Genomic DNA, 12,607 nt, shown 5'->3' with positions numbered 1-12,607 from the left:
GTTCTAATGCAAGGACATACAGTAATTAAGTGCAGCACAGTAAATGTGAAGTACTGCGTAATGATTTACTTATAGATTGTGTGTTGCACACAGTTATGCTCGCTCTTTGTACAAGGATATAATAGTAATTAAATGCAGTAGGTGTATATTACAGAGGACTTTGACTAGTTGTAGGTGGCTGGAGCAGTTGCCCAGTGGTGTGCAGTATTGAACAACAATTACCTGGTGATAATGGCAATGACTGTTTGCAGACGCCACCAGGCTCCCCTGTTCACACTGGTGGCAGCACAAGCAGTTCCTTGGGTTCACGTAAATCCAGCATGTGCAGCATCAGCAGCTTCAACAGCTCCTCCAGTGGTAGCACCAAGTCTCATTCTCCCTCTCATCAGCTGCGGTGTCGGACAGCCTCACAGGTAGGCATTCCTTATTTCAAGTTTTTTCATCCGAGCAAAGTAATAACTGTGCTTAGATTGTATGTTTACTGCTAGTCTTATGCATGTTAACTGTAGACATAATAATAGACCATCAAGAAATGTTGCCATAAATATTTGCTGTATTGCAGCTCTTGTGTACTCGTTACTACTACTGCTACTGCTACTGCTGCTGCTGCTGCTGCTGCCTTCTATACTTCATTCATGGCCCATGTACTTCAGTTTTTTTTGTGACATTACTGTGGAATGTGTGCTCATGCATTCCAGTGTTTTTTTTTTCATAGTGAGTGATGTTGCTCCTTTTCACACTGTTCCCAAGTAACAAGGGCAAGGCACTGGGTTCATTGAACATGATGATGACTGGCCACAGGGCCACATGCACACTATAAGCTCCATCTTGCCCAGGGGTCATATTTTGTAACATTACTTTCCATTTTTAATTTTTGTCACTTCTCATTATTGGCTGGGATGTGGTTTGCACCACAACGTGCTGCCATTACCACTGGGGTGGGTCATTAGTATGCCATGGGATAAAAAGAATGGAAAATCAAATAGAACGTTGTGCAAAATATGGGCCCATAGTAGGCATGTGCGAATATCCGAGCACTTCGAATATTCAAACGAATATGACAGTACTATTCAAATTCGCTTTGACACGAACTTAAGTTATTCTAAATTTCGAAGTATTCGAAATGAATGTATAGACATATATTAACCGCATGTAGCCCCTGTAAAGGTGGTTTAACTGCAGTGGAGGGGTGCTATACCATGAACACACCTATCCAGGAGAAATCCGCACTGTCGCGAAGCCCCACTTCAAGGTTAAGGGCACAGGGTAAGCCCTATACGTCCCATGTACAGTAATACCTCGTTAACTCGAAGTAGTAAAACCCAGAAAAATTTTCGAGATAAGCAAAGTTGCGCAAATTCCATTGAGAAGTCCAGTTCTATCTAAAAACATTATCTCTACTGACCGGTTTCTTAACAGGAGTGCCTAACTGGCTCTTTGTAAAGGTTTTATAGAAAAATAATGACATACCAGAGCTATCAACCAGCCGTGTTTTTCGCACTGCCTTTTTATTTAGTGCAGAAAGACCAACTAAGGCTGGTCTGCCTCTCAGTAACACTTGCACCTAGCAAAGCTTTCTCGAGTTGCTTAACATGTTGCATGTGGCGATCATCCGCGCCACTGCACTCAACTTTATTTCGCATCAAGAGAAGCATGTTTCTTGTTTCGGCTGATGTCGTCACCCCTTCAGTAGCTGCTTTGACACTGCTGCGATCACCGTGCGTGACGCCATGTTGTTTCGCATAAGAAAATGGTCAAACCAGTCAATGTTGCAGGCAAGATCAGTGTAGCCCACCGCTAAGTCCAGAGAATAGGCCTCCTCTGTCAATGTCAATCACATCTCTGACGGTAAACAAAATGACATGTACGACCCGTGCTATTTTGCAGGGCCTGCTGGCCTGCCTCTCACATGACGTGACACAGGGTTGCTTGACAAAGTTGTTATGCCGCTAGGTTCAGATTTCACTTTGGGGGACAGTGTCCACTCTTTCGAGATAATCGAAAGTGGGCACGGAAATACTTCGAGATAAAGGGCAGTAAATACATTGCACCTATGGGAAATCGTTCGGTACCGCGGAAAATTTTGACTTAGCGGATTTTTCGAGATATGCGAGTTCAAGTTAACGAGGTATTACTGTAATTTTGGCCATTTTGAGGTACCGTTTTCTCAATGACTAAAAGGGATATCCACATAATATATATATTATGTACTATTATCATTTTCTTCCAAATTTTCCGCTCTTTTAACTTTACCAGATTTATTAAAATCTGACTGATATTAGAATTTTGGTGAATTTTTTACCACAAGGACCTAAATTGTGAGTTAATTTGCATCTTTGAAAATTTGTAACACAAGAACTTTAAAGTGCATAGCTTCAATTCTGGTACAGTAGTTGTATGCATTTATGCAAAATACAAGAAAAAATTATCAACTGGTTATCTTGAAATACAGTGGAACCCCGCTGTTACGTTCCTCACTGCTGCGTTTTCCCGGCTGTTACGTCATTTTCCGCCGGTCCCGGCATAGCTCCCATAGGATACAATGTATTGGGAACCCCGCTGTTACGTCGTAACTGTCGGACCGTTCCCGTATGATACGTCGCGAAGTGCGCTCGGAGCCGACCGAGTGACTACCAAAGAGAGCGGCCATGATGCATTTTCACGCAGCTTCGCCTCGTCTGACCGTAATATTAGCCGCATGAGAGGCGCAAGCAACAGAATCTTTCAATTGATGCAAACAAAAGCATGGCCTTCGAGATTTAAATTGCAAAGATGGCGTCTATGACGTAACTGCTCGCGATAGCAAGGCCTTCAAGATTGGCATTTACTATTGACAAAACCATAGCCTTTGAGATTTGTATTGCACAAACATGGCGTGTATGACGTAATTGCTTGCGAACGCAAGGCCTTCGAGATTGGCATTCACTTCTGCCATCGCGTTGGCGTAGACTCATCATCATCGTTATAGGTCGGAGAACGGGAGGAGTTCGAGCTGGTTGGAGCTCGCATGGTCGTGCGTGCGGTTCGCGGTCGGTCTTGCCGCGCCGGTCGTGATTGCGTGTGCTTAGTTCTTTCATGCCTACAGCTGTTGGTGTTTAAAAAATCACATACGTTGATTACATTTCTGTGGATGAGGCCGTCCTAAGCTCTGCGTTTCTATCCATCGACTAGATTGCGGCTGAGCGCGCCAATTTTCGTGCTGCTCGTAAGAATTGAAATAAAATTTTGTACCACTAAATATTTTGCCGTTTTTCCTGTTTTTCGGCTCTTACGTTTCCCGTCTCTTACGTTTATTTCCTACGGTCCCTTCAAAAACGTATCAGCGGGGTTCTACTGTACATAGGAAATAATGGTACCTAAGTAATGATAAACATGGTTTTAAGATAATCGAATTTAAAGTTAGAAAACAGCTGAAAAGCAAACATACTTTGTCACAAACACTGTTCCACTATTTTATTTAATAGCTACAAGCTTGTTAATCATTGCCAAAGTCAATTTTTCACTTTTGAGGCTGTTGTCTTGCTTGCCTTGCTTCTTTTGTGAGCTGTCGTGCAGCTCTATCCACAATGTATCGTCGATTGTGGTAAACTTTTTCCAGCAAATTGGCTGTATTTTGGCTAGGCTTCAATCCTAATTATTTCAGAATTTTGGCTCATACAATACTGCCATCATTAAACGAAAGAACAACATTCATTGTCGCAATCCTTAAGACTCTGAAGCCTAAACAAAGACAGCAAAGACTCTGCGACGCAATCCCCGTTAGCTCAACATTTGCACCGCACAGTTTGCACGAAGAATTCGGTCTAATTGCATCACAAATAATATTCATGTCCATTAGAATACCTGTTGTCACCCTGCACGCGATTCGCCTCGAAGGACACTGAAAAGGCTGAGAGGTTCAACGATGAAGAGCTTGCTGGTTTAGCGTTCAGCACCTCACTACGTCGCCGGCATTATTCACATTAACAAGACAACTGTATTGGTTGCCACGAAATGTACACTTGCTGAAGACCTTCTTTACCCCTCAGCATCTCAACCTATCGACAGGCATGACAGACACAAGGTGTAATGAAGCTTGAAGCTGAAAGTGTTCGAACAGATGCGCTCCGAACAAGTGCGAATAAAAAGGCGCACAGCGTCTTCGGACTGCCTTAGAAGTTACCCGACAATTTCTCATGCACAGCTGACTCCAGACAAGCATTCTAGCTTTCATACAAGTTTATTATTTTTTTTAGAAAAAAATGGACCATAAGCATGGAGCGCATACGAGGGGCTTGTCCTGGGATGTGTGTTTACTCACCACTTGCTTTGGGAAAAACTGGATTTCAGCCACAAAGAATACTTTTTAAGAAAAGCACGAATGTGGAAAATATGCACAAAGGGACACCCTTCCCAAATTGCAAAGAAAAAAAAATGATTTTCTTTTTTTAAATTTTGCCTTACATATTACCCTCACATCAATTCATCATTTTTTTAAATTTAAAAGCTTGTTGTACTGGCTTATATACTCTAAGTATAGTAAATTTAAAACGTCACATATTTTACAGGTTATCACTTGCATTCTACCGAAAGTAAAATCCTGCTAATACAGTCTAACCCACTTATAACGATCCCAGATATAACGATCTATCCGTTATAACGACCATATTTCAGTGCACTTACGATTTTCCTATGCTACCCATTGAAATTGCGTCCACATATAGCGAACATTTTTCAAAGCCTCCTACTTTTACAACGAACACTTCAGACACGGTCGCGGTAAAAATATGGCGTATACAAGGCGAAAAAAGTTAAAGTAGGCCTTCTAAAGCATGAGAGGCACGCGCTCGCGCGTGCCGCGATCCAGTTTACTCGTGACAAAGATACCCGAGATCGGCGAGCACCGCACGCGCTGCTTTCGGACGCTACGAGCGAGGTCGCTCGCTTTCCAGTCGTTTCTTCAGTGGCAGAATGGCAGTGGGGAATAAAAAAATAAAGAAACAAAGAAATAGTAGGCAGCATGAAGCCTTGCAGTCAGCTTTCGCACGGCAACCTATCCTGGCGCCGTTCTCTGCAGTCGACCGCCTACGATGAACCTATGCCTTGGAACGCAAGAAGCCATAAAATGCAATAAGCGATGACCGCGATAACTTTCGGCGCTTAAATGTTCACTGCGAGTGCGTCGACGTCACAATGCGCCGCAAAATGTATTTCATCTTTTCGGTAACGGCAGAGACCGGCCGATCAATGATCACGACTTCCGCGCGATTGCGGTGATTCCATCACGATAAGCATCAGAAGAGAGCGAAGGCGATGAACGTGCCATTACGATTTATCGCCGACAACCTTGTCACACTCATCTGCAGCTATCGGCTCGGCGGTAAAAGCAGTACAAGCGCGCGATGCCATTGCCGTTCGAAAGTTCGCCGCCGCCGCCGCGCCGTGCGAGATAAAGTGCGCGTCGCTTCGTGTAAACGAAACTAGCTCGCTGTTGTTGAGCGACACGGGCACCGAGAAACGTCGATGCACTTACAGCGAGCGTATACTGCGTGTTTTATTAGGCGGCAACCCAAGCGCGCCGCGCTGTCGTGCAGGGCCGTCAGAGCATCGCGGAGACGTAGTGCGCGTTGCTTGCAAAATGCTTGTCTTCGCCACGTTGAACGAACAGGCCGCTCGCCGCACCCGTGCACACAAATGCGCGTACAAATGCAAGCGGCCCGACAGTGATGGCGGGAGCCGAGTAGGCGACGCGCTGCACGCAACTAGCCAGGGATGATCGGCTCCACGTAGCGGTACCGCGGTTCAGTGAAACGGTGTCGGTTCACTGCAAAGGCGGTTTATTTCACTCGTGCACGCAGCGGGCCTCGCTTTACAACACGAAAAGGCCTAACTTCTCACCGGAGGAGTTGTTAGCACTTTTCAATAAAAATGCGCAGAAAAAAAAGTGGCTGCGTCGCTAAATGCATGTTTTTGAGGGCGAGTCCATTTACAACAAACTACTGATATAACGACCATTTTTCGCGGCACTTTCGAGTTCGTTATAAACGGGTTCGACTGTATTCAAAGTTGCTTCCACTTCCCTTTGAACCAAAAAGAATTACATTAGCACACGGCTTGTTTCAATTAAAAAAAATTATTGTGCAGGTTTGTTGGGTCATGACAAATACAGTAGGCTGTCGTTAAATGGAATCTGAGGGGACCAAGAAAATATGTTCCATTCAACAGGAGTTCCATTTAGTGAGAGATGAACAGCGTTGAATTATTCTGTTACGAAACGAATTGTAGTAGGAGCAGTTGTTCCATTTAAGCAGCAATTTCGTTTAAGAGATTTCCATTAACTGAGAGTCTACTGTATGTTCATTTTTCTTTATACAGTAATATGTGATACTATATATTTTTGGAATTAGATTCGAAAATTATTCGACCAAATCACTATTCGCTTCGAACCTAAAATTTACTATTATTTGCACATGCTTAGCCCATAGTCATATCTTCATGGGTGTTTTGCTGGGAACAGAAACGTCATCGGTTTCATTGTGAATGTGAAAAGTTGGGCTAGATAAATGTACAGTCAAGATTGAGGGCAAAAGCGCATTGGAAAACTATTGTAGGTTTCATTTTAGTGCCTGTACACATAATTTAACTTCAGTGCTGACAGTTCTCATCTAGAGTGCCTCGATGCGCGCGCCCCCGCTTAGAGTGGTGTCAGCTTTTGAAAGGGCAGATGCCGCCTCCTCGGCCTTGGCGGCAGCGTGGCCGCCATTTTGAACCCCGCGCCCGGTCACTTGTGCGTGGCGCGCGCGCTGTTTTTAGGTCGGTGCTCGTTTCCCTCCAGTTTTATGCAATCGCTACCGTCACCATGACCGGGTGTTGCGTGCCGCAGTGCACCAATCATTCCTGAAACGCTGGGACCTGTATCGTTTTAGAAGATACGCGGTTTCTTTGGACAGTAAAAATCAAACGTTACAAGCGGCATCCGAAGAACACATTATGCACTGGCAGCGTAAGTTTCCCGCCGGTATTTCGAATGCACATGCAAGGATAAATTCTGCCGGTGTTAACCTTGCGTACTAAATGGACAGACTGATATCGGCTACATGCTTAAAATGCTTTGGTTCACGTGTGCATGAATCCTGCATTTTTCTTCGCAAACATTCTTTACTGCACTTGGTTGGTCCTTATCTTCCTTTGATTTTTGCTTTCGCTATTTTTGTGATTTAAAATGTATCGTGGAATATATTATGCATGTTTGTCTGCAGATCAGATCCTTCTTTTTTCCTAATAATTATTATTTGTGAGTATTTACGTCCCAAGAACCCCGATATTATTATGAGAGGCGCCGTATATAGTGGAAAGCTCCCGAAATTTTGACCATCTGTTGTACTTCAACGTACACCTAAATCTAAGTACGTGGGCCTCTGTCATTTCACCTCCATCGAAATGTGGCCGCTGCGGCCGGGATTCCATCCCTCAACCTTCGGGTCACCAGTCAAGCGCCATAACTAAAAGCACGCCGGGTTCTTGTTTTTTATATTCCTTTCCGTGTTTCAAGTACGCCTTCTGTGCTGCACATGTATGTATGTGTGCAGTTGAATGTTTTTTATCCTTCCCTGTTTCTGTGTTTCAAGGTTACATTTTTGCCCTGTCCTAAATAATTACGCAGTGCCTGTTTTTTTTAATCATTTACGATCACTTTGAATCGACCAGTGACAGTTGTGTTTTATTGTGTAATTTGAGTCTTATTTGTGTAATTGCTTCTGTCAGCGCAGCTTTAATGCACACAAATAAATGGCCGGTACACTGGATATTAACGCGCGCGCGCGCGCACGCGCACACACACACACACACACACACACACACACACACACACACACACACACACACACACACATATTCAGTATTTTATTTCTTTGAGCAAGCATAATTTATTTATTAATAATGTAAGCCCTGAAGGCTCATACAGGGATGCGCATACAAACAGTTCTCGCGAAGCGTCTATACAAAGAAGACGCATGAAAACAACAAGAAGACGGGGAAGCATTGTGTACAGTAGACACGCCATGTCAGTAAAAAAATACAAGAAACAAAGTCAAGTTGTACAATGAGTACGTCATGGAAAACCAGTTAATGAAATAAAAATTCACAGGCTCCCTTATGCGTTCGCTTAAGACGGCTCGAAAGCGAAAGCCATCTTCTTCTCAGTTTTTTGCGCCCAAAGCGCGGTTTTGCATTGCCTCCAAGATCGGAGGCACCTCACCTAGTTGTGCACTGCCTCCGTGATCTGCCCACTTTTGACCAAGCTACGATGTCATGTGATAACGTCATTATATGACGTCACGTCAGAATTTGTGAAGCCGTGATGACGTCATATGGTGACGTCATCACGTGACGATAATTTTTTGCATCCCTCGTCCCCGACGTCGTGGTATGCTGACGCCGTAGACGCGGGACGCCGACGGTGAAATTTCGCGTTTGATGAGGCATTTAAGGCTTTCGCCTTAAAAAATACGTCCTCGACTACTGACCCGAAAGTCACGGGTTCGATCCCGGCCGCGGCGGTCGCATTTAGGTGGAGGCGAAATGCTAGAGGCCCGTGTACTGTGCGATGTCAGTGCAGGTTAATGAACACCAGTTGGTCAAAATTCATGCAGCCCTCCACTACGGCGTGCCTCATAATCATATCATGGTTCTGGCAAGTAAAACCCCAGATTTTATTATTAATAAAATAGACAAATAAACGACGCCGTGCATATGCCGCACAAAGTGTAAAACAGTATTGGAAACACTCAATAATTTGGGCATGCGAGAAAACCTGCAGATACAGAGAAAGAAACTGCAGATACAAAAAGAAGAAGGAAAAACGCACTGATACTGCGCGCATGCAAAGTTTTACGGCATACTACTCAACAACGTATTCATCGTTTCGATAAGGACTCAAGGTGCAACTTGAGTGCCGATACAGTAGCGGCTACAGATTGTGAGCAAGAAATGTCAGCAATAATAATGATAAAGAAGCTTTCGTTTCATTTTAGCAGGATATTCGCACCATACTGACCCTCGGCCCTTTGTTCAATATATGTATGATGCCATTTATAATAAACGAGTAAATTGTTTGCAAACTTAGCAAAATGAGCCACCTTAATCGCGCTTAGGTAGCTTCGCAACACTTAATTGTGTGTGTTCAGATACATATACTGCTGCTGCTGACACGTATACAAATACTTTAAACGATTATTTGTGTATTTGGAATGCAGAGCTTACGAGAAAATTAAGTAAGGCTTTAGAGTTTTTCGTTTCCGGCGTAAGGAAGAGGATTCGTTTTCAACATAACAGTCTACGTCTACATCCAACGCATAAGACATGCACAGGCCGTCAGCTTACATGAATTACATGCTTCCTTAATAAACATTTAGGCAAGAACAGCAATAAAAGCTGCCCAAGCTTCAAAAAAGAAAAGAAAAAGAGAAAGCTCACTAGCGTGCACTTATTTCCGGACGTATCCGCTCACCGCAAGCGCTTTGTGTAGCGCGTTTCGCATGCTGCCGAGCTGCGGCGGGATTCGCAATGGCGGCCGTCGTAGCAGACGACGCGCCTGTCCTCACCCTCAGCGGAGCGCGCGGGCATCAAGGCACCCTATTCTCATCTGATTAGTTTCCCTGCATCACGAGTGGTCATTGATCTTCACTGCTTGAGACATAAACTTGGTTACATATTTCTGTCAGAATTAACAACCTCAGTTCTTGCCATGTGCATATTGTTGGTGAGGTTGTAATGGCATCCTTTTTGATCAAGAACCTATGGCTTCTTTCGTATGTATGGGAGGTTTATTTTATTGAAGGCATTAAAGCCTCTTTCACCAGCTAACAATTTAACTTGCAATGCTTTTATAAGCCTTTTGCGCCATGAATCACCAATTAAATGGCTAGAGACTGAAGAGTGTTTTATGGAGTTGCAATTTAATTATCGTAGCTGCATTTCAAGCTACTACTATATTTATGAAGAAGACACTTTGAGTGGACATAGAAGTGATTTAGTTTTGTCATACACTATAAAAAGCTGCATTGCAGTCACCCAGCACTGTCGGTTTTCTTTGCTTGTATCCTTTATTTGAATTCAGGCTATGCCAGACTGAAACTTCTGTGAACTACATAAGTGTCAGCCTACTCTTTAAGAAGTCTTTCTAATACTAATTTGTGGCTACCAGCTTAGACCTGAGAAAATTGTGAGGCTGGTAATATGATACTTTAGGGCAAATTAAATATTATAGTATTAGCTCAAGTTGGACAACTTTTTGAATGATTCATTGTGGAAAGATTGCTTTTGAAAATCCTGGATTTCTTTTTTTTCAGTTTTGTTTTTGTTTGGTGTTCTTCATTGTTCTTTATTGTGAATTTTCTGCAGCAGCCACCTGTAGGAGGACCACTACGGCTGTCAAGTGTGTCGTCACAAGATTCTGGCTTCACTTCACAGGATACCCTGTTTTTGAGGCCTCCATCGCCCCGAGGGACTGGTATAGCTGCCCAGGTGAGCTGAAGGAATTTATTTCCATTTTAAGCCTTTTATGATTAAAATTATGGGATGTACCAGCAGCTCTAATGCACATTTATGATATTAATTTAGAAACAAACATAAATATGAGAGACTTCGGATACCTGGAAGGAAAGTTGTGTACAGTACTATTACGATTATAATGTGACCTCAATAATTGTGTCATAGCTCCAGGCCTAAGTTCTAAAATAGGCTGTTTTAACATACAGTATTGTGCAAATGATTGCAGTGACGCATGCCCGTGTAGGACTACCCTTCCATGCAGTGCAGTGTGGTCCTCGTGAGTGTGCATTGGAGTTTTAATTGATTGTCTGTTCTGTTGTAATGAGGGGTGGTTTCATACCAAGTGTCCTAGCCATGTTGCTTGGACATCGCAAAATTTTGCAGATAAAGTTTGTGGCTTTTTGCTGTACCGCATAAAAAACCTCTGCATGAAAAAATTTTCCTGTTCCGTGGTGCTTCCCAAATTTTGCTTACCTTTAACCCCTTAAGTGCTTTATTTTTTTGAAAATTTCCCAACCAAAAGTGCCTATTTTTTTTATTCCTGATTTCGAATCTGATTGTACTAAAAAATAGCTAGTTGATGTTAAAAAAATATTTGTACCACATGCTTAGTCAAATCAGAACACGGAATAACGCAAGGGGGCCTGTTGCAGCTCCTGCACCAAAAGCGAGTTTCCTTTCTCAATTTTTTCCCGTTTTCTCCTCGCTTCCGAGAGCAAACGAAGCACATTTGAAGAAACTGCTGAATATATTCCATAAGGTCATCTGGCAATGACAAGTTGAAAGTCTTGCCTGGAATGACCAAGAATGGAAAGCGAGGAGGCTTCACAGGAGGATTGTCCGCATCAAGCAGGATCCACTGGCGAGCACTCGCGATGTTCGCTTCCGAGCTGTTTTCATCATCACCGGAGGAGATGCTCAATTCACCGCCTTCGCTGTCTTCACTTCCGGACACAAGATAAACATCTGTATCTGAATGATCATCACTCGAAGAAGATGACAAAAACGAAAAGCCTCTTTTCGTGTTGACGAGCCAGTTATGCATAGGTGCCCGCCACCGCAAGCCATCTTTTCATACAAAAACCGCGCTCTTTCCGCAGGAGAAAAATAAATTGCCAAGTAAATGCTGCCATCTGGTGAAGTACACGCGATCTAAGCTGTAGAAGAGCGCCTCTTGCCCTGAACGCTAGAGGGGAGTACCTATTCCGCTAGGACGAGCTCTGCTCGTCCAAAGCAGTTTGGGGACAATTTGGGCAGGACGAGCTCTGCTCGTCTAAAGCAGTTAAGGGGTTAAATAAACTGTGCATAATGAAAAAATGCATTTAAAATTTAACTTTGTATGTTGAACCTCTAAACTTCATTTGTGCCAATATAGAGGTTCTATTTTAGATGTCTTATTATAGGAATACTGAAATTTTTGTTACACTGGCTGCTACATATTTTCAAAAACAAAGAAATTCTTCAATATTCATGATTTTTTAGTAAACAAACTTGCACTCTTCCTGATCTATATAAGTATCTGTATGATTTTCACGAAAGTATATTTTTGTATAAAAATGTTTAGGGGCAAAATATGCTTCAAATCTTATTCAGAAAAATTGAGAAAGTAGAGGAAATATCTAATTTATTGCACTTTGACTGATGCGGTTCAAGTAAAAATATTTTGTATGCGGAATTTGATTGGTAAGCATTGAAGAAATTTCATCAAAATGATTTGTTCTTTTAAGGAAGAAAAAAAAATTTGAAGTTGGCCCTCAGAATGCATCTGGCATTTGTTCATATTGCGATTTTTCTGCACAGCATTGTCGCTCTTACAGCTGACGCTTGCCACATGTGGCACAACTAGTTTACACAGAAAAATATATACCTAAAGTATTAATGCATGCTGTATGTATATTTTACTGTGTGTAATAATAATTGCTGGAGTTTAACATCCCAAAACCACGATATGATTATGAGAGACGCCGTAGTGGAGGGCTCCAGAAATTTCGACCACCTGGGGTTCTGTGACGTGCACCTAAATCTAAGTACACGGGCCTCAAGCATTTCTGCCACCATCGAAAATGCGGCCGCCACA

General features: G+C 42.9%; 1 protein-coding gene across 2 annotated transcripts in view; it reads left to right on the top strand.

The window, feature by feature from the left end:
• Positions 1 to 12,607, top strand: part of LOC119405306 (protein MTSS 1) — a 79,226-nt gene that overhangs the window by 45,699 nt on the left and 20,920 nt on the right. For both annotated transcript variants that reach the window (XM_037672134.2, XM_049418703.1), the window contains exons 9-10: positions 252 to 413; positions 10,381 to 10,503. In XM_037672134.2, the coding sequence (XP_037528062.1) occupies positions 252 to 413; positions 10,381 to 10,503 (285 nt within the window). The remainder of the gene's footprint in view (positions 1 to 251; positions 414 to 10,380; positions 10,504 to 12,607) is intronic.

The sequence above is a fragment of the Rhipicephalus sanguineus genome, chromosome 1 (genome assembly GCF_013339695.2).
Source record: "Rhipicephalus sanguineus isolate Rsan-2018 chromosome 1, BIME_Rsan_1.4, whole genome shotgun sequence".
Lineage (NCBI taxonomy): Eukaryota > Metazoa > Arthropoda > Arachnida > Ixodida > Ixodidae > Rhipicephalus > Rhipicephalus sanguineus.
Note: the sequence above shows the minus strand (reverse complement) of the source record. Positions and strands in the feature narration are given on the sequence as shown.